The sequence below is a fragment of the Bos grunniens genome, chromosome 4, assembly GCF_055505025.1.
Source record: "Bos grunniens cultivar Pamir isolate PY7600 chromosome 4, Bosgru_T2T1.0, whole genome shotgun sequence".
NCBI classification, from domain to species: domain Eukaryota; kingdom Metazoa; phylum Chordata; class Mammalia; order Artiodactyla; family Bovidae; genus Bos; species Bos grunniens.
Genome location: NC_141168.1, coordinates 86,352,354 through 86,375,856, shown reverse-complemented (window position 1 = coordinate 86,375,856; position 23,503 = coordinate 86,352,354). Strand labels below are relative to the sequence as shown.

Here is a 23,503-nt window from a genome sequence, read left to right as displayed (position 1 = left end):
TCACTTGGTCTGCTTTTGTTGTTCATTCTAAAGTGGTATTGCCTTTAAAACTTGTGCAAAGTATTAACAGTTTTAAGTTCATTTTCATAAATGTAATTAAACTTCATCACTTCTTGTTGATGCAACAAGCCAGGCAGTAAATGCAGAGAAAAGGCCACAAACACAAACTTTTAATTCAAAATAATGTAGCATTAGCATTTTCTGTACCAAGGAATATGCAAATAAAATGCATGAGATTAATCATGTTTAAATAATAAAACTAAACATTTAGAAGAAAACAGTTTTATTTCTTACTGGTTACAGAGCTACAAGAATATTATTTAAAATACCAACAATCGTGCTATTATTAGCTTGTACTTTAGATAGATTATCAACACTTGAGAAAGATGCCCTCTTTAAATGCTTTAATTCAGGGCAAGTTGCATCCATTGGAGATGTTAAGATAGTCTTAAAATTCATCACTCTGACTTACTCCATAAAGGAAGAGAAAGGATGCATTTTGTATTGAAATACACACTTTATCTCTGTATTTCACAGATAACTATCTCCTTGAAGGTTATTTTGCTTTTATAGATGGAGTGAAGGAAGAACAAAATGCAAATTATCTGGATGGTTGCTAATTTTGTAAGACAAATAACCTGTTTCTAAGTAATGCTACTGGTGTTGACTAGAAATTAATTTTCCAATGGACTTTGTGGCATACGCTTTAGTGTAGGGACAAGTATTTGTGCTTGTGGTTTGTTACCCAATAAGCCTTTACTTTAGGTTTCTGAATTTCCAGTTAAAGCTTGACATGGTTGGATTGAGATTAAATTGCTCTTATTGTCAATTTGTGCAAACTTCATACTTTTATGTAAAGAAGAAATATATGTCATATGTTGTTATATTCAGAAACCCACCCTAGAGCTCACCCTCTAATCTAGCCTTTCTAAAATAAACAGAGAAGTATTATGAGGCTCCTCCTTCATAACTATAATGCCACCACCACCAACACACATAACACACTTCATAATCAGGTTTTAAAAATTATTATACAGTTACTAAATCAGTTATCTGAAATTAACTTTACTTCAATAAATTGTATATATTGTTTGTTGAATAAATGGAAAGATTTCAAAGTCACACATAGGCTTGTGCTCTATTATAGAGAAATATTAGATGCATATCCCATTAATTACCAATAATAGTGATAATGGTAAGAAAAGCTCTTTGTAAATAATTGCTTGAAGTATATATGATATATTTATACAAGTTTTTATGATTTACTTAAATTGAAGATACTAATTATCCTTTCAAGGAGTTATCATTGTACAAGTTTGTTTAAATAATTTAACTTTTTGTATCTTCTCTATAAATTGCTTTCAACATAAATGGAACAACACTGAACAACTTATAAAATGTTTTTTATTTTGGGAAATCTAGAAAAAAATCCAAGTGGGGAAAGGTCCCATCTAATTTCAGAGAGTGGAAACAGCAGTTTTCCATATACTCTCTGCCCCTGCATCTGCATAACCTCCCCTATTATCAACATCCCCATCAGAGTGGTACACTTGTTACAACTGATGAAACTGGACTAACATTAAAATCACTCAAAGTCCATAGTTTGCATTGTAAGGGGGCAACAGAGGATGAGTTGGTTAGATAGCAACAGTGAACATGAGTTTGAGCAAACTCTGGGAGACAGTGAAGGACAGGGAAGCCTGGTACACTGCAGTCCATGGGGTCACAAAAAGTCAGACGTGACTTAGCAACTAAACAATGACAACTTGATGGTGTACATTCTATAGATTTGGACAAATTCTAGTGATGAGTGTCCACTACTGTAGATAGCATCATGCAGATACTATTTTCACTGCCCTAAAAATCCTCTGTGCTTCCCGAGTTCATCCCTTCATCCCCCAGTCCCTAGCAACCATTGATCTTGCTGCCTTCATTGTTTTGTCTTTTCCAGCATATAATACAGTTGGAATCACATAGTATGTAGCCTTTTCAGATTGGCTTTTTTTTTTCAGTTAATACTAGGTGTATAACTTTCTTCCATGTCATTTCATGGCTGGAGAGCTCATTCCTTTTTACTACTGAATAACATTCTATTGTCTGAATGTGTCACAGTTTGTTTGTTCAGTCACCTACTAAAGAACCTCTCTCATGTTTCCAAGTTCTGGTAATAACCAATAAAGCTGGTAGAAACATCTGTGTGCTGTGTTCTGTGTAGAGATAAGTTTTCAACTCTGTTGAGTAAATATCAAGTTAGTGTGACTGCTGGATTATATGGTTTAAGAGTGTGTTTAGTTTTATAAGAAAGTACCGAACTGCCTTCTAAAGTAGCTGTGCTATTTTGCTTTCCCACCAGCAGTGAATGTGTATTCCTGTTGCTCCACATCTTTGTCAGCATTTGCTGTCATCTGCATTCTGGATTTTGGCCATTCTAATAGGTATGTAATTACAGTTCATCATTATTTAAATTTGTATTTCCCTGATGACACATGAAGTGGAGTATCTTTTCATATGTTTATTTGCCAAAATATATCTTCTTTGGTGAGATGTCTGTCATGGTCTTTGTTCCATTTTGTAATCAGGTTGTTTTGTTTCTTACTGTTGAGTTTTAAAAGTTCTTTGTACAGTTTAGATAACAGTCCTTTATTAGATGTGTCTTTCTCAAATACTTTTGCCCAGTATGTTGCTCGTCTTTACATTCTCTTGACAATGTCTTTTGCAGAGAAATGGGATACTTTGCTTTTTAACCATTAAATCCCCAAAAGGCATAGCTTCTGTAATCATTTTGTGGCTAAACTTGAATTCACTTTTCATTTCTTACTGGCACAAAAAATTTTGGAAAAAATAACAGTGTTCTGTTTCACTTATTGGAAGTATGGAGAGGATCTTGAGAAAGAAAAAGAGAAATGAGATTGATTTAGGAAAAAGACCAGAAAGTACATCAAAATAATAAAAATTCTAAATTAGATTATGGATAATTAAAATTTTTTATATATTTTTCTAAATTTCTATGTAAATAGAATTTTCATAGAGGAAGGGTTAGAGAATCATTTGATCTGGATATTAGGGAGAAAAGTTATTATACATCATTGCTATCCAACAATATAATGCGGTCAAACAAATGTAATTTTAAACTTTTCAGCATCTGCATTAAAAAGATAAAAAGAAACAGGGGAATTTAATTTTTAAAAATATAACTTATTAACTGAATATGCCAAAAAGTTATTTTCAAATATAATATGTAAGCAATATAAACTTATTAATGAGATATTTTACATCTCTTTGTTTGGTAATAAGTCTTTGAGATTATGTTTTTACAGTATAGCACACCTCAAGTTAAACCATACATTTACATTGAAAATATGTGATCAGTGTTTAGATTTCATAAAATTTACATTGAAAACAAATTTATATACTCGTGTTGTTTCAGATTTTTAAAATTTCAGATAAGTGAGATAAGTACCAAAAAATAATTTTTCTTTAATATTCACATCAACATTGACAATACTCATTCATTACTTTAGAAAGGATTTGACTTTGAAGAAAAACATAACACAATCAAAACATGTCTTTCCACATTAAAAAAATTCCCTAACTTTAACTTAGTATTAATAACTTCAAAAGATTTTTGCATAAACTAAAAGAAAATCTAAATTTACCAGTGTCAACAAAGCATTCATCAAATTTTATTATTTTGGTGGATAATTTGTATAATGCAACAGCAATTTTAAATTAACAAAATTATTTTATTTGCACACTCCTCATTATTGAAAAATATGGTAAGATATTCTTATTGATAACTATTATGAGAAATTACAGTTCAGCATAAATTCATGTAATTCTCCAGCTAGATCATGAACCAACTTTCTCTTTTCCTAGAATGTCAAGTTTAGCTCATTCATATGCAGTATAATATCAGTGAGAAATTAAATTGCATTAATTAAATTACACTGCCACTTTTTTTCTTCCTATACTGAATGATGAGCTTCTCTTCTGTTTAAAGAAATCTTGAAGTGGAGTTGACAGAACACCAAACCCTTGTAAACTTGTTCAGAACTCAATGTGCATTGGCAAAGAAATTAAACTCATTATATTCTGTATGTTCTCATAGTTCTTCACACTGGCAATGATTCATAGCATTTGTACTCATTTACACATACATACATGTATGTTTTCTTTGTGGATTTAGAAATTATATATAGAGTCTATAATACTTTAGAAAATTGAGCACAAACATTTCAGGATGAATCATGAAGTGGAATAAAGTGATACAGGAAACATTCTTTATTGTCTTAAAATTCTAATAAATCCAGATTTTCACCTAATATAGCTATAGCTGAACACTATCAGTCATGATAGAAACTAACTTTTTAATATTTAGCTATAATTCTTTGAAAGATGCAAAAGGTTCAAAATTGCTTAGCTTAGATTTTCTTTAGGCTATAAATTGACTTTTTTCTCTCAAATTTTAAGTTTTTTGAGACACAACTACCTAAAAATATTTGTTAGGCTGCATGTCTTAACATTGGGCTTCCCAGGTGGTACTAGTGGTCAAACAGCCTGCCTGCCAATGCGGAAGAGCCTTAAGAGACTTTGAGTTCAATCCCTGGGTCAGGAAGATCCCCTGAGGAGGGCGTGGCAACCCACTCTAGTATTTTTGCCTGGAGAATCCCAAGGACAGGGGAGCCTGGTGGGCTACAGTCCATGGGTTGCAAAGAGCCAGACATGACTGAAGCAAATTAGCACGCAGCATGTACATGTCTTATATTTTGTAACTCAACTAAAGCTAAAGAAAAATGCTCATAATTAAAAAAATTTTTGAACGAACTGATTTTTTTTGTTATAATTATCTGGTAATTTAATTGAAGACTTCATAATTTCCTTATAAAATTTCTATGACTAAGGTAATTTCTTTTACAATCTTTTCATCTAAGAATGATTCATTTTTCAACAAGTCAAATTATTCTATACATTGCCAAAGTTACAAGCTTGATTTGTTTAAAATCATTTAGAATTTTTTGACATTTAATTCTGATCTCAGATACTAATGTAATTGGTTCTTTTTTGACTTTTGAGAGGAATCTTATCAAATTAATTATGTTTTTGCTGAAAAAGTATCTTAGTAGTGTCTGATTTATTATCTGTATTTTTATACAGTAACAATTTACTTTTATTCTCATAGAGAAAATTCCAATTGACATTCATTGTGAACTTGCAAACTACCCTCTTACTATTTCTCATCTTAATACCATCTTCTGAATCTTTATTTAATTATGCACCAGTAATAAACCTATACTTTGTTTATTTAAAATGTTATTCATTGAACTATAGTTGACTTACAGTATTATGTTAGTTTCAGTTGTAGAGCTTCAGATTCTTTTCTATTATAGATTGTTGAAAGATACTGACTATAGTTCCATGCGCTATATAGTAAAACCTCTTTGTTAATCTATTTTATACAGAGTGGTGTATGTTTATTAATTCTATATTCTTAATTTATCCCTCCCTTTCCACTTTCTTCTTTGGTAACCACAAGTTTTCTGTCTGTGAGTCTCTTTCTGTTTTGTAAATAAGGTGATTTGTACCTATATTTTAAATTTAAAGATATGTTCATACTTATTTTAAAACTACAACCATAATATTATTATATTTGAATTAAAGTTATAATGAATACTTCAATTTAATTATCAAATACAGTTTGCATATCATTTTAACTCATGGTGTCTGCACACATATTCAAATAAACATATTATCATGTTACAGTGCTGCATAGAAAAATACTATTCAAATGGATCAATCCACTGATACCCACTAGATCAGTGCTGTTTATGTGTAATAGTGAAATAATGTACAGTGCCAGTGTGTGAACTATAATACTACTAAAGTGAGAGGTCATCTTACAAAGATAGTTTTCAGTTTTAAAATTTAAATTAAATGAATTAAGACTGGGAGGGATTGGGGGCAGGAGGAGAAGGGGACGACAGAGGATGAGACAGCTGGATGGCATCACTGACTCGATGCACATGAGTTTGGGTAAACTCTGGGGGTTGGTGATGGACAGGGAGGCCTGGCGTGCTGCGATTCATGGGGTCTCAAAGAGTCAGACACAACTGAGCGACTGAACTGAACTGAAGATGATATAAGATTAAAAGTTCATTTTCTCAGTTGTACTAACTACCTTTCAACTGTTAAAGAGTTACATGTGGCTATAAGCACATTCTATAGGCAAGAGATTTAAAAAATTGAGGTTTATTCATTTACATATTGAATTAAAGATAATTTAGATTGAAGCATTTAAATATATTGCATAGCACCTGCCCTATTAAATATTTTTGGAGATATAGATAATTAAACCCTGTCCTTGGGATTCTCCAGGCAAGAACACTGGAGTGGGTTGCCATTTCCTTCTCCATTGCATGAAAGTGAACAGTGAAAGTGAAGTCGCTCAGTCGTGTCCGACTCTTAGTGACCCCATGGACTGCAGCCCACCAGGCTCCTCCATCCATGGGATTTTCCAGGCAAGAGTACTGGAGTGGGGTGCCATCGCCTTCTCCATAATGCATAGCAAATACCCAGTGAATATTACATTTAAATTATGGTAAATCAGCTGTACTTCAATAAAAAATAAATTAAAAAATTAAATTACAGTATTCATTATTACTATTGAATGTTTTTTGTAATGTCCAAAAGGCAACAAAGTGCCTCTTGTGTTTAGTGTAATATTACCTGTTTACTTTTTTTCTGTTTCTATTTTTCAAACCAATTCTAATTGTGCTTTAAATAAAATTACATGATTTTGAGCAAAGAACTAAAAATTACTTTCATAATCAAACAACATGTATTTATAAAACATTTGACTTTGTTCTTTTGTAAATGTTTTCAGATATCTGAAATTACTTGCTAAGTGGTTTTCAGATAGATAAGACTTCAATGTTTTCTCATACTTAAACATAGTTAATAAATGATGTGTTTCCTATATAGGAATATCCACCAGTTTATCAAATATATATAATAGAAAAAAAAAAAACCTTGAAAACCACTAAAATGCCCCAAAGATAAGGAATTGGTAAAGGAATGCTAACATACAGTGTTCAAACTTTGGAGTATTAAGAGGGCCTTGGTATGTTTTAGATATGTATTTGCTGATATAGAAAGATGTGCATGATATACCATTTAATGAATGATACAAATTTAAAATAATACATACAGTATGATATAATTTGTAATATAGACAGATTATTTGTAGGAAACTCTGAAAAGCTATATACCAAAGTGTCAACAAGAATTATTTCTGGATAGTTCACAGGGTAGTAATGTGTTAAATTACAGGTGATTTTTCTTATTTCTAATTTTTAACAATGACTATATGGCCAACCTAGATAGCATATTGAAAAGCAGAGACATTACTTTGCCAACAAAAGTTTGTCTAGTCAAAGCTATGGTTTTTCCTGTGGTCATGTATGGATGTGAGAGTTGCACTGTGAAGAAGGCTGAGCGCCAAAGAATTGATGCTTTTGAAATGTGGTGTTGGAGAAGACTCTTGAGAGTCCCTTGGACTGCAAGGAGATCCAACCAGTCCATTCTGAAGGAGATCAGCTCTGGGATTTCTTTGGAAGGAATGATGCTAAAGCTGAAACTCCAGTACTTTGGCCACCTCAGGCAAAGAGTTGACTCATTGGAAAAGACTGATGCTGGGAGGGATTGGGGGCAGGAGGAGAAGGGGATGACAGAGGACGAGATGGCTGGATGGCATCACTGACTCTATGGACATGAGTCTGAGTGAACTCAGGGAGTTGGTGATGGACAGGGAGGCCTGGCATGCTGCTATTCATGGGGTCGCAAAGAGTCGGACATGACTGAGCAACTGATCTGATCTGATCTGATATAGTACTTGAATAACAGAATTATACATTATTAAAGGGAGCATTTAGCAAAAATCTTTGGGAAAATTCTGTTTGTTTTTCATTGGCCTCTACAGTTTTCTTTAGAATTAGATCTTCTAAAATTGTGTAGGACTACTTTCAGATAAATAATTGAATTTTAAGGAAGGACATTTCTTAGGAGACTTGAAAAATGCCGAGTCAGTGATCAATGGTTTGGTCAATTAAGATTTGAAACAAGGGTGATCTTTAAAACGTAAAAAGTTGGCTATCACATCATGTTCTTTTTTTTTTCTTTATTATGATTTTTAGCCAGATACATAAATTTGGTGTTCCCTGATAAGTTTACTCTTACAGTAGTGTAGTGGTTAAAGGATGCAGCTTGAGAAAATTCTTCAGAGTGTGAAAACTCAGAAAAATACTTATAATATTAAAGACAGTTTTAAATTTAGATATGATAGGATTAACTGCTCATAGAGTATCTTTTCAGTGGTCCTGAGAAAGTACTCTGCCCTATCTTCCCCCAGACAATTTTGATGATGCCTTAAATTTCTTGAGCAGAAATGATCACGAGGTTTTTGTCTTTTCTTTTGTTTACGAGATGTATCACACTCATTGGCATATGTTGAACCATCCTTGTGACCCTGATGAATCCAACTTGGTCAGAATGTGTGATCTTTTTTATGTGCTGTTGAATTAGGTTTGCTAGTAATTATTTCTTAGCAGTTAATTATTGGTAGCCAATAATTTTAGTAAATTAAAAAAATGTATTACCTAGAATTGTTTTCTAATTTAAATTTGAGTGTTGAATTGATACATGGATCACTGGTATCATCTCATCTCTGGTAAGAAGGAACCTGTGCCTCTGGCTGAAATCTGGTGTGTCCAGTTTCAGGTTATGCAAAGTGAGAGGGTAAATGAATTTTACCAAACACAGCACTGCATGGTTTTGAAGCCAAGGTGTGTGTCATCTTTCCATGAAAAACCTGCAATCCAAAACCTGGCCTACCGTCTAGTAGAGTCATCAAGCCAAAGAGTTAGGCAGGATGAGAAAAGCAAAGCATGAAACATAGCAGCAGAAAGGCAGGAAAAGGGTTCTTTACTGATGAAATCTGAGTCTTGGAATCTGGCCGAAAGATATATTTTATAGTTGGACTGTGCCTTCTCTTTGGCGAAGGAAATTGCTCTGTTTCCTGTTACTTATTCTACTCAGAGAATATTCCTCCCTTAAGTCACATTACACCAATGAGTTTCTCCTCAATTTTAAACTTTTCTACTTGCCTTCCCCTTTTTCCTCCATTCCTTTGCTTGATTGGTTTTCTGTGTGAACTCACTTTTCAGTTTTCCCGATGACATTCCCATCATTTGAGATTTATCTACTCTGAGAAAACTTTTTTTGATTCGGCAATCAGAAGATTTCATTTATTCATTATATTTCAAAATCACTTCTGAGGATTATTTTATGGTAAGAATTAGCTACGGTGGTAAGAATTAGCTACGATAGTAAGAATTAAGTAATTACGTAAAAAATGTAAAGTAATTATGTAAAAAAAGTAAATATGATAAGAATTAGTAATTATGGTAAGAATTAGGTAAGGTAGTGGTGGTAAGACTACTCTCAGTAAATGAAACAAAGCATGTGCAAAAAGCAGGAGCTGAGAGAGTTCCTGAATGTGTGTATTCATTACTTATTATTGAAACTTAGTGGTGAAGCCGTAGGGTGAGGTTGTTCAGCTGAAGGGGCTGGAAAGGTTGACAAGGGTCGGATAATACATGGTGTTTTATAAATACCTATTGCAGGAAGAATGAATCATGGAGGGCCTTATTTAGATATATTATGTGATTTGACCTAGTCACACAGCCAGAATAGTGAGTATTTAAAATTAGTGTGTAGTTTTACTTTCAAGCCCAAGCCCTTTATCTCTATCCTATTCTGCATCTTGAAATAATTCTTTCACTGGAATGTGGGACAGACATCCAGCCTAGGTTATAGCACTGCTCAGATAACAACAGCTCAAGGTGTGGAAGAGAGCAAGATGTGATTTTATAGGACAAAAATGCACCTAGGGAAATAAAACTGCTTTAGAAGTATTCTGTAATGAGATTGTGGTTAAATAGGAATTTTGACCAATTACAGTCAAAGAGACCAAAAATAATCTATAATTTGTGTTAAAATTCCAAATGTAAGGAGGTGACTCTTCCAAGAGAATAGAGCAAGGAAAACAGATCAGCAGACTACAAGGAGTCAGGACACAAACAGTTGCTTATAAATAGAACCAACTCTAAAGGCTCTTATGGGGCTGGTGCACTGGGATGACCCAGAGGGATGGTATGGGGAGGGAGGAGGGAGGGGTTTCAGGATGGGGAACACGTGTATACCTGTGGTGGATTCATGTTGATGTATGGCAAAACCAATACAATATTGTAAAGTAATTAACCTCCAATTAAAATAAATTTATATTAAAAAAAAAAGAAAATGTTTATCTAGCAAACCTATAACTCAGTTCAGATCAGATCTTGGAAAAATTTGGAGATTATCACAGACAGGAGGGTTTACTAGTAAAAGAAGACCAGAAGTGAAGATGCAAACTGTAAGTGTGTTTTTTGAGAAGCATATTGAATCGTGCTTATGGTGATTATTTCAGTTCAGTTCAGTTCAGTCACTCAGTCATGTTCAATTCTTTGTGACCCCATGCACTGCAGCATGCCAGGACTCTCTGTCCATTGCCAACTCCCAGAGCTTACTCAAACTCACATCCATTGAGTTGGAGGTGCCGTTCAGCCATCTCGTCCTCTGTCATCCCCTCCTCCTCCTTCCCGCAATCTTTCCCAGCATCAGACTCTTTTCAAATGAGTTTTATAGTATCTGTTATTAGATTTAGGTCTTTAATCCCTTTTATTTTTGTATGCAGTATTAATAAGTATTCTAATTTCATTTTTTAATATATAACTATCCAGTTTTCCCGGCACCACTTATTGCAGAGACTGTCTTTTCTCCATTGTATATCTTGCCTCCTTTTTAAAAATTAATTGACCATAAGTGTGTGGTTTTACTTCTGAACTTTCTATCCTGTGCCAATCTATATTTCTAATTTTGTGCCAGTGCCATACTGTTTTGATGACTATAGCTTTGTAGTATAGTCTGAAGTCAGAGAGCCTGATGCTTCCAGCTCTGTTTTTCTTTCTCAAAATTGTTTGGCTTTTGTGTGTCTTCATATAAATTTTAAGATTTTTTTGTTCTAGATCTACAGAAAATGCCATTGGTAATTTGATAGAGATTGCATTGAATCTGTAGATTGCCTTGGGTAATACAGTCATTTTGGCAAGATTGATTCTTCCAATCTAGGAACATCTTTTCATTTGTTTGTGTCATCTTAGATTTCTTTCATCAGTGTCTTAGTTTTTGAAGTACAGTTCTTTTGCCCTGTAGGTAGGTTTATTCCTAAGTATTTTATCCTTTTTGATATGATTATAATTGAAATTATTTTCTTAATTTCTCTTTCTGATCTTTCATTGTTAGTGTGTAAAAATGCAACAAATTTCTACATATTAATTTTTGTATCCTGCAACCTTATTGAATTCATTGATGAGCTCTAATAGTTTTCTGGTAGCATCTTTAGCATTTTCTATATATAGTACCATGTCACCTGCCAATAGTGACAGTATTATTTCTTCTTTGCCAATTTAGATTCCTTGTATTTCTTTTTCTTCTCTGATTGCCTTGGCTAAGATTGCCAAAACTATGTTGAATAAAAGTGGTGAGAGTGGATATCCTTGTCTGTTCCTGACCTTAAAGGAAATTGTTTCAGCATTTCACTGTTGAGTGTTAGTTTTAGGTTTGTCATATATGGTCTTTATTATGCTGACGTAGGTTACCTGTCTGCACACCTTCTGGAAAGTTTTTACCATAAATGGGTGTTGGGTTTTATCAAAAGCTTTTTTTGCATCTATTGAGATGCAAATTTTTGGAAGAGTTTCAGAAGGATAGGTGTTAACTCTTCTCTGAATATTTACTAGAATTAGCCTGTGAAGGCATCTGTTTCTGGACTTTTGTTTTTTGGATGTTTTTAATCACAGTTTCAGTTTCATTTGCCTGTTCATATATTCTATTTCTTCCAGGTTCAGTCTTTGGAGACTGTACCTTTCTAAGAATTTGTCCATTCCTTCTAGGTTGTCCATTTTATTGGTATATAGTTGGTTATAGTAGTCTTTATGATCCTTTGTATTTCTGTGGTGTCAGTTGTAACTTCTTTCTCATTTCTAATTTTACTGTTTTGAGCTCTCTCCCTTTTTTTTTGTTGATGAATCTCTCTAAAGATTTATCAATTTTGTTTATCTTTTCAAAGAACCAGCTTTTGGTTTCATTGATGTTTTCTATTGCTTTCTTTCACTCTATTTCATTTACTTCTACTCTGACCTCTGATTTCTTTCCTTCTGCTAATTTTGGGTTTTATCTGTTCTTCTTTCTCCGGTTGGTTTAGTTGTAATGTTAGGTTGTTTACTTGAGATTTTTTTTGCTTCCTGAGGTATGGTTTTATTTCTGTAAACTTCCATCTTAGAACTACTTTTGCTGTGTCCCATAGGTTTTGGATGGTTGTGTTTTCATTTTCTTTTGTCTATAGGTAACTTCTGATTTCCTCAGTGATTCATTGGTTGTTTAGTAGCATATTGTTTAGCCTCCACATATTTGTGTTTTTTATACTTCTTTTCTTGTAGGTTCTAATTCATGGCATTGTGGTTGGAAAAGATGCTTGATATAATCTTAATATTCTTGAATTTACTGATGCTTGCTGTGTGACCCAGCTTGTATCTGTTCTGGAGAATAGAATGCTTTATAAATACCAATTAAGTCTATTAGGGTTAATGCTTTATTTAAGGCCTGTGTTTCCTTATCGACTTTCTGTCTGGATGATCTGTTCATTGGTGTAATTGTGGTGTTACAGTCTCCCACTGTTACTGTGTTACTGTCAGTTTCTCTTTTTGTGGTTATTAGCATTTTTCCTTTGTATGAATATTGTGGTGCTCCTGTGTTGGGTGTACATATATTTACAATTGTTGTATCTCCTTGGAGTATACATTAGAGCAGCACAGTTCTGATATTACTATGTGCCTCTGTCCTCCATATGATCTAGCAGGTTTTTTACTGTACAACTAATTAATCCTTTACTTATGATCTGATAGTTCATTTTATAATTAACACAAAATGAGTAAGTCATCTTTGGAATTATTATTTTGAGTCCCCAGATTTCTCTTTATGAGTTTTGGCCTACTGAAATCCTTGATAGTTTCTAAATATGCTTCTTAGCGCAGAGGGTGATTAGCCAATTGGCCATGGTAAAGTCCTTTGGAATAAGATCTATAGCAAAATAAAAGAGCTCTGTGAATGCAATAAAATTCAGAGAAGTTTTTCCGTCTTTCCAGAATTCAGTGTATATTTGGTAATAATTTAAATAAGAAAGGGTGTGGTCTGTTTCATGTTGAGGGTAGTGGCCAGTCATAGATGTATGATTTAGGGAATGTAGACAAACACTTCCTTCCAATTCAAATGTGACTGATATCTATTTGTTAAAGCCTAATCTGAGCACTGAAGAATTGATGCTTTTGAACTGTGGTGTTGGAGAAGACTCTTGAGAGTCCCTTGGATTGCAAGGAGACCCAACCAGTCCATTCTAAAGGAGATCGGTCCTGGGTGTTCTTTGGAAGGAATGATGCTAAAGCTGAAACTCCACATACTTTGGCCACCTCATCCGAAGAGTTGACTCATTGGGAAAGACTCTGATACTGGGAGGGATTGGGGGCAGGAGGAGAAGGGGATGACAGAGGATGAGATGGCTGGATGGCATCACTGACTTGATGCACATGAGTTTGGGCGAACTCCAGGAGTTGGTGATGGACAGGGAGGCCTGGCATGCTGTGATTCATGGGGTCGCAAAGAGTTGGACACGACTGAGTGACTGAACTGAACTGAATCTATTGATCAGTTTCAAAATGCAAATAAATCTTTTTCAGATATTTGCATTTTTGTGAAAATAAAGAATACTCAGAGTTTCAGTGTGTGCATTACTTGTGTTTGGGAGAGTTGGGGGGAGATAGAGAGAGGGAGAAGTAAAGAAGGGAGGAGAGAGGAGATGAGCAGTCAGTGACAAAAAATAAGACCAAAGAGTCTGGGACCCAAGGCTCCTTGATCTTTTTGCTGTATTTCCTTTTGACAATACTTAAAAATGAAGGTTAAGTCATGGAACATAGTATTGGGGCTTGTTTCTGCCCTCTCAAAAATTATAGTTTGCAACTTCCCTTTTCCATCCTCTAGTCAATGATTTTTAAACTTTGTGCTGCAGGAGCTATAAAGAACAGTCATTCAGTGAGTGGCTGTTTATTTAGTGCCCTTCAGGGTGCCTAGAGCTGAACCAGAGAAAATTAATAGCATTAAACCCTCAAGCTTTGATGCTGGCTCTGAAGTGCAGAGCTGCTTGACACATATTTCCAAAGGGACATTTCTACTTCCTTTTTACGTGTACAAGGAGAGGAAAGATATTTGACCTGCTTTTTAACACATCTTTAATGTGTAATGCACTTTTTGAAGTCAGATTTATTAAGGTATAATTTGTATATTATAAAATTTACCCTTTTTAAGTGTAAAGTTTGAACTTGATAAATGTGCACAGTTATGTCCCCACTGTTATAAGCAGGATATAGGACGATTTCATTACCCTGAGTATTCATGCCCCTTCATCATTAACCCCTCGTCCTACAACTAGCGCTTGGAAACCACTGATATGAATTATTTTGCCTATAGTTTTGGCATAGTTTCATGTAAATGAATCATCCATGGTGGCTGAGATGGTAAAGAATCTGCCTGCAATGCCAGAAACCCTGGTTTGATCCCTGGGTCAGGAAGATCCCCTGGAGAAATGAATAGCAACCCACTCCAGTATTCTTGCCTTGGGAATTCCATGGACAGAGGAGCCTCACAGACTGTATAGTCCGTGGAGTGGCCAAGAGTAGGATATGACTGAGAAACCAACAAGTATAGTTTGCCATAGTGTCATGTAAGTGAATCATATGTTAAGCTTTGTAGCTTTTTGAAGCCAGCTCCTTTCACTTTGTGTAACACATCTGCAATTGACCCATGTTATTGTGTAAATCAGAAGTTCCTTTCTTAACATTGTTTCATAGTATGGATGCGCCAGTTTATCTAGTCACTGTTTCATGGACATTAAGGTTGTTGGTTGTTTCTAGTTTTTGACGATTATGAGTGGAACCAGTATAGGCATTTCAACTTTTTTTTATGGGGGACATGCCATATAGCTTGTTGGATCTTAACTCCCCAACCAGGGACTGAACGTGGGACTCAGCAGTCAGTGTGTACTCCTAACCACTGGACCACTGGACCACTTCCCTTAACTTTCTTTGTTTTTACATGCTGTACCTTGCCATCTTTTACTTTTAATCCATCAGTTCCTTGATATTTAATGTAAGTTTCTTGTAGACAGCTTAGAGTTGGATCTACTTTTTAAGTCTAACATGGTATATCTTTTAATTGGCATTTCTTGACCTTTGTATTTAACATAATTATATATTTGCATTTAAATCACCCAATTTGCTAGTTGCTTTCTCAATATTTCTGTATCTTTTATAATTATCTTCTGCCTTGTTTGCGTTAGGTATTCTCTATGGGACTTCCCTGGTGGCTCAGACAGTAAAAGCGTTTGCCTATAATGCTGGAGACCCGGGTTCCATCCCTGGGTCGGGAAGATCCCCTGGAGAAGGAAATGGCAACCCACTCCAGTACTCTTGCCTGGAAAATCACATGGACGGAGGAGCTTGATAGGCTATAGTTCATGGGGTTGCAGAGTTGGATGTGACTGAGTGACTTCAGTTTCACTGAGAATAATTTATAGAATAATTTATGCTGTTGAGAATAATTTATGTACTGGTTATACCTTTGAAATTTTTGGAATCATTTACAATATATGTATTTTATGTATCCCATCTACAAAAATACACATTCAAAAATACACACTCACATGGAGTGTAGGAACATCATAAAAATATATTCCCATTTATTCCATTTTAGTATTTGTGCTATTGCTGTCACATATTATACATATTTTGCATAACTCATAATATATTGTTATAAGTTTTGGCTTTAGACAGTAATCTTTTAAAGAACTTAAAATAAGAAAAATGTGTTTTACACTTATCATTATTTTTTATCCTTTCCAAGCTCTACTTTGTGTAGCTATAAATTTCCATATTTTAAACAGTTCCTGTAGTATATGTTTATAGGCAGTGAATTATTTCTTTTATTTATCAAAAATGTCCATTTCACTGTCATTTTTAATCTTTTCACCGGTAAGTCCATTTAGTTTTTTATAATACTTATTGAGAAATGATAATTGAGCATTCACTGCACACTGAGCCCTATGCTTATATATATATGTATATATATACAGATAAAATAGAAAAATCATGTATATATGTAATATACACACTGATAAATAACACGAAGAGAGCTTGAGAATTAGTCAGTGATACATGTAAGCAGAGAAGCTATTGCAATGACATATGAAAAGTTCTATGATAAGGATAATACTCAGTATTACTCAAATACAGAGGAAATACACAACGCATTCTGGATGTGGAAGAAAAACTTTTTTTCCCTTTATAAGTAGCATATGAGTTGAGACATAGAGGCTAAATCATAAGTACACTTAACAGAGTCACTTAAAAGTGAAAGGTACTAATGGTTTTATATAATTAATAAAGATAAAAAGAAGGTTAGCATATGCTGTTTTCCAGGGGATCAAGGTAAGAATTTCTTAATGAAAATCAAAGTTTTTTGACTGACTAGGTATTTGGCCATTGTATTATATATTATAGTAGAGTAATAGTGTATACTGATGGATTTCACTTTAAGGAAACCGAGTATTTGCTTTCCAAAATGAGTACTTAGTTTTTAAATGGATTAGGACTTAAAATAGTTTATTGTCAACCATAGAATGTCTGTGAAGTCATCAAGATCATATGTCTTACATATGTGATGTGGTATTTTAAAATATTTCTTAAAAAAAAGTAAGACAATGAAACATTGCTTGCTTATTCCTCTTCAGTAAAAAAGCTAAAGTTGTATTCTCTTCTCTTCTCCCTAACTGTCATCTCTAAAATTGACAATTGTCAGATCCTAATGAGTTTTTCACACGGGTATATCTTTCCTTTTCTCCCTTGCTTTTCGCTTCCCTTCTTTTCACAGCTATTTGTAAGGCCTCCTCAGACAGCCATTTTGCTTTTTTGCATTTCTTTTCCATGGGGATGGTCTTGCTCCCTGTCTCCTGTACCATACACAAACCTCCCTCCATTGTTCATCAGGAACTCTGTCTATCAGATCTAGTCCCTTAAATCTATTTCTCACTTCTACTGTATAATCATAAGAGATTTGATTTAGGTCATACCTGAATGGTCTAGTGATTTTCCCTACTTTCTTCAATTTAAGTCTGAATTTGGCAATAAGGAGTTCATGATCTGAGCCACAGTCGGCTCCTGGTCTTGTTTTTGCTGACTGTATAGAGCTTCTCCATCTTTGGCTTCAAAGAATATAATCAATCTGATTTCAGTGTTGACCATCTATCTGGTGATGTCCATATGTAGGGTCTTCTCTTGTGTTGTTGGAAGAGGGTGTTTGCTATGACCAGTGTGTTCTCTTGGCAGAACTCTATTAGCCTTTGCCCTGCTTCATTCCGTACTCCAAGGTGCTGGAGAAGACTCTTGTCCCTTGGACTGCAAGGAGATCCAATCAGTCCATCCTAAAGGAGACCAGTCCTGGGTGTTCTTTGGAAGGACTGATGCTAAGGCTGAAACTCCAATACTTTGGCCACCTCATATGAAGAGTTGACTCATTGGAAAAGACTCTGATGCTGGGAGGGATTGGGGGCAGGAGGAGAAGGGGACGGCGGAGGATGAGATGGCTGGATGGCATCACCGACTCGATGGACGTGAGTTTGGGCGAACTCCGGGAGTTGGTGATGGACAGGGAGGCCTGGTGTGCTGCGGTTCATGGGGTCACAAAGAGTCAGACATGACTGAGAGACTGAACTGAGCTGAACTGAATGAGTTTTTATTTAACAAACAATTGATAAACAGTGCCATAAATTCATTTGAGGTTTGAACTAGCAGCAATGACTGTTTTTATTCAGGTGCGTGGCAGGCAGAAATGGAGGCAAAAGGAGAGGGGGTGCTCAGTGTCTTCTCACCCTAAGGTACTAGATTTTTTAAGTTCTAATTTATAGTGACAGCAAGTAGTAATAGAAGATGAAAACACCCAGCTGCCATGTAGTTCCGTTTCACTACTCTGCCCTTGAGCAACATTTCCTTGACAATTGTCAGATACTGGGTCAACTTCATGATCCAGTGGCATAGTTTGCTGGAATGCTTGCATTTTCTTGCATTATGTCCGCCTTGATTAAACACTAGCTCCCAGTATTTAGAAATTGGAGCTTAACACCCTTTAATAACATCATGGAATAGTGAAGAGGATAGATAGTCAAATTGTTGCTTAAAATATTTGGGACAGACAAAGTTTGGTTGAAGTATGGAGAGATGGTGCTGGTAAATACTAGAGTTTACCAGAGATGAGGCTTGGGGGAGAATGTGTTGTAAGAGGTACTTGACACACATAATATCTTCTTGTATAACATCTCATACCATCCTAAAAGGACAGCTCTTATGAGTCACATTTTATACTTGGGGTCAATTTAAACTTAGGAAATCTGTCATTTGTTCAAAACATGCTAATAGAAGCAGAATTGGAATTTGCACTCATTTCTGACCCCAAACCCCATACTTCTATCACTATTCAGTCAATTTAATTCACTGGATAAATGTTTATCCATTTTTTACCTACATTGGCAAATATAGTTATGGGGACTTGGGACAAAAAGATAAGGCATATTCCCTAACTTTGAGTGATTTATAGTCACTTAAAGTGAAGTCAGGGAGGCCTGGCATGCTGAGATTCATGGGGTCGCAAAGAGTTGGACATGACTGAGCGACTGAACTGAACTGAAAGTGAAGTTGCTCAGTCATGTCCGACTCTTTGCGACCCTGTGGACTGTAGCCTACCAGGCTTCTCCGTCCATGGGATTCTCCAGGCAAGAATACTGGAGTGGGTTACCATTTCCTTCTCCAGGGGATCTTCCCAACCCAGGGATCGAACCCGGGTCTCCCACATTGGAGGCAGACACTTTAACCTCTGAGCCACCAGGGAAGCCCATATAAAGAGAACCATCAGTTATAATGATAGTGTAAGAAAGTTTATGACACCCCACTCCAGTACTCTTGCCTGGAAAATCCCATGGACGGAGAAGCCTGGTAGGCTGCAGTCCATGGGGTTGCTAAGAGTTGGACACAACTGGGTGACTTCACTTTCACTTTTCACTCTCATGCATTGAAGAAGGAAATGGCAACCCACTCCAGTGTTCTTGCCTGGACAATCCCAGGGACAGGGGAGCCTGGTGGGCTGCCATCTGTGGGGTCACACAGAGTCGGACATGACTGAAGTGACTTAGCATAGCATAGCAAGAAAGTTCGGAGAAGGCAATGGCACCCCACTCCAGTACTTTGCCTGGAAAATCCCATGGATGAAGGAGCCTGGTAGGCTGCAGTCCATGGGGTCACTAAGAGTCGGACACGACTGAGCGACTTGACTTTCGCTTTTCACTTTCATGCATTGGAGAAGGAAATGGCAACCCACTCCAGTGTTCTTGCCTGGAGAATCCCAGGGACGGGGGAGCCTGGTGGCTGCCGTCTATGGGTCACACAGAGTTGGACACGACTGAAGTGACTTAGCAGCAGCAGCAGCAAGAAAGTTTAAAGTTCTATAATAGAAACCTCACCTGCCCAGTGAATACACAAAGAATGAAGTGAACAATTCTCACCAGGAAAAAGGGGCTCAGAACAGATTTAATGATCAATGTGATGTCCAGGCTGAGCCCTGGAACATCAACCTATGTTCAGTAGTCCAAAAACCAGATGACAAGGATGGGAAAGGTTATTCCAATGAAACTGTGCAGCATGAACAAAAGCACAGAGATGAGATTTTTTTCCCAACAATTACCTTAGCAAGATTAATTCATTAGAATAGCCTTTGTGCCCTAAGGGAACTGGATACTCAAACTTGCTTTTGATGCCTTGTAGAGCACAGCTCGTCGAAAACAGAACTAGGTGATGGGTGCAGTGTGGTGTTGCATTGTATATCTCTAACTTTGTACATACACGAGGAAACTTTCACTGAACAGAATAGTTTGTGATAGAGATGCAAATTGGAGAGTAGATCTTCTTCTGAGTTTTACAAAAGCCTGAATGTTTTAGTTTGATCGGGGAAAATAATAAGGTTCACTCGAAATTAGTGGACACAGTAAGGACTTGGAAAGCCAAATGTTAAGACATTAATATATCACAGTAAGAAAAGTAATGCATAAAAGTGACTTGATATTTCTAAATAAAATAGGTAATCATTATTAGTTAAATTATAGTTAATTTATAAATTATAATATACTATAATAAATAACTATAATAAATTATAGTTAAATTATTCAGAAGAGCAAAACTTCATCATTGAGCTTCAGCAGCTATGGTGCAATTGAGAAATAAAACTGAAATAAGACTAGGTATTTGCTTAGGATAGTGGTTTGAACATTGGAATCACCTGAGGAGCTTTTTAAAAATTGAAATGTCCAAGTTACACCCACATGACTTAAATTAGAATATATGGGGTGCTAGCCAAGCATTAGTAATTTTAAAGATCCTCAGGTCATTAATATGTGCAGCAACACTTGGACACCAGTGGCTGATACCAAAATTTAATTCATTTTATTTCCTAAGGTTCATTTTGTGTCAGAAAACTTAATAGTCAAAAAATAAATAGTGAGAGGATGTTTTAAAAAATGTTCTCATGAATACTATTGTCTAAATCAGGCACTGGAATGCCTAATAGAATTTTTAGAAGCATTCTGAAAAATCAAGTGATTTTTTTTCCCCTAAACTGTCAAAACACCTGAACTATCTTGTCTCTCATATACGTTAGGATTAGACATGACTGATAACTCATTATCATGTGTGAAAATCAGAGATAACAGTAATGCATACTAAGTTCTATTTATATGGCACAAATCCTGGTGACCCTAAGCCACAAGAAAACGTTATTGTGAATTTCTACTTTGTCCTGTTGATTGCTCAGGACAATGACCTAAGTCAAAGGAAAGTGAGATGCAAGGAACTAGAGCTAGAATCTGGATTTATTGATTTTCATGCTCAGATTGTATCTGTTGTCCCTGCCCTACATGATAGACCAGGCCAAAGCTGGATGATCACATGAGGGAAGCTGGATGCCAGAAATGCTGTTTTTAAGAATAAAAAGTGGCAGGTTGAAAATTTTGCTTTGAAATCAATCTATTTACCCCAAAGGCATAATATTTCCTATGAAAGAGCTGGAGATTAAAGTCAGGTCTCTGATAAGTTAATGCTTAAAATATGAGCTAAGGGAGAAAGATTGTTATTTCCTGACGATAATTCCAAGTATGTTATCATAGTTTGGGCTGTTGTAATAAAGTACCATAGATTGGGTGGCATGGAATAAGATAAATTTATTTCTCACAGTTATAGCGGCTAGAAGTCTGTGATCAGGATGCGAGCATGGTCAAGTTCTAGTGAGGGCTGTTTCTGGGTTGTTGACTGATGAGTTTTCACTGGATCCTCACATGGTAGAAAAACCAAATTAGCCCCATGGCCTCTTCTTACAAGCATGCTAATTTCATTCATGAGGGCTCCATCCTCAAGACCTGGTTACCTCCCAAAGTCCCCACCTTTGAATACCATCACATGGGAGATTGGATTTAATATAATGAATTTTGTGGCAATACAAACATTCAATCTATAACATATATAAACCCACAGTTAAGCTAAGATGTATTTATTGTGCATCTACAATGTCCTTAACATTCACTAGGCATCACGATGCAAATAAAGAGAAGGTAATTTCTTGTATAAGATTGCAACTTATTGGTGAGCTAAGACAGCACTTGCTTTAAAATGATCATGTATAATGATATAGGACACAATTGTTTGGTGAAGCTAATGCAAGAAATGTGTTCTTGCCCCATAACAGTATGAGAGGAGATACTTCCTCTTTTAAAAGTATCTCTCTTAATATTACAGAAAAATATGTTATACTGATAGTTTGGAAGATATGCATGAATCTGAGAAAGAGGGGATCATAATAAGAAAGTTTAAGAAGATTTTGCTTTGACTAAATGGAAAGGAAGGCTATGGAAGAGAGAAGACCTCCTTAAATGAACAATTAAGTATGAGATACAGAACATATTCAGTTTCTTCTAAGTTACTCCTTAGTTTATAACATTTAATGAAGAGGAGAAAAAAAAACCTTTTAATATAATAATGTCTCTTTAACTCCTCCATCAGCCGATCCTCCACCAAACTGTGAGTACCTTGTTATAGAAGGTTTCAAAATCTTTGATTGCTCTGCACACAGTACCATGCATATAAAAGCAATTTGATAATTGTAGAACTTCCATAAACTAAGGTAATAGATACACAGCTAACATCAAAGTTAATGGTAGAAAACAGAAAGCTTTTCTTCTAAAATCAGGAACAAGGTACAGAGACCTACTCTTCCCATTTCTATTCAACAGAGTACTGGGAGTTGTAGTCACAGCAATTAGGCAAGGAAACAAAGTAAAAGGCATCTACATCAGAAAGAAATAAAATTTCTCTTTTTGCAAATGACATGATCTTATACGCTTCCCTGGCAGCTCAGCTGGTACAGAATCTGCCTGCAATGCGGGAGAACTGGGTTAGATCCCTGGGTTTAGAAGATCCTTTGGAGAAGGTAATGGTTACCAACTCTAATATTCTGGCTTGGAGAATTCCAGGGACTGTATGGTCCATGGGGTTGCAAAGAGTTGGACACGACTGAGGGACTTTCACTAGGACACTTGATCTTATATATATGGGAGACTCCAAACACCACCAAGAAACTGTTGAGCTAGTGAACAGATTCAATGAGCTTGGTCAAGTTACAGAATATGAGAATCAACCCACAAAACCAGTGGTATTACTATACATAAACAATGAACTAAGGAAAGGAAAAGGAAATTCAGAAAATCTCATTTAGAATAGCACCAAATAATAAAATATTAGGGAATAAAGTTACTGAAGAAGCTAAAAGACCTATACACTGAAAAGTATAAAATATTGATAAAAATTAAAGTTGTGGCAAGACATCCCGTATTTATGAATTGGAAGACTTAATAATTGTTAAAATGTCTATACTACCCAATATGATCTGCAGATACATTGCTATCCTCATCAAAACCCAAATGGCATTTTTATGCCAAAATGGAAAAAAAAAGCCCTGACATTCATATGGAAATACAAAAGACCCAGAATAGTCAACATGATCTTGAGAAAGAGCAAAGCTGGAGGTATCCAATTTTTTATTTCAAAATTATTACAAGGTCACAGTAATTAGTATGGTATTGGCAGAAAGACAGACATATACACCAATGGAACAAAATTGAGAACAGAGATAAACCCATGCATATGTGTTCTGC

General features: G+C 35.5%; 1 protein-coding gene across 50 annotated transcripts in view; it reads left to right on the top strand.

Annotated features, from left to right (window-relative positions):
• Window positions 1-23,503, top strand: part of LOC147374462 (uncharacterized) — a 441,112-nt gene that overhangs the window by 179,267 nt on the left and 238,342 nt on the right. For 40 of the 50 annotated variants that reach the window (XM_086397207.1, XM_086397202.1, XM_086397210.1 and 37 more), the window contains one exon: window positions 2,354-2,435. In XM_086397207.1, coding sequence (XP_086253333.1) covers window positions 2,354-2,435 — 82 coding nt within the window. Of the gene's footprint in view, window positions 1-2,353; window positions 2,436-6,372; window positions 6,795-23,503 lie in introns of those variants that run through there. The other 10 variants (XM_086397211.1, XM_086397212.1, XM_086397199.1 and 7 more) reach the window with 3 other exon arrangements.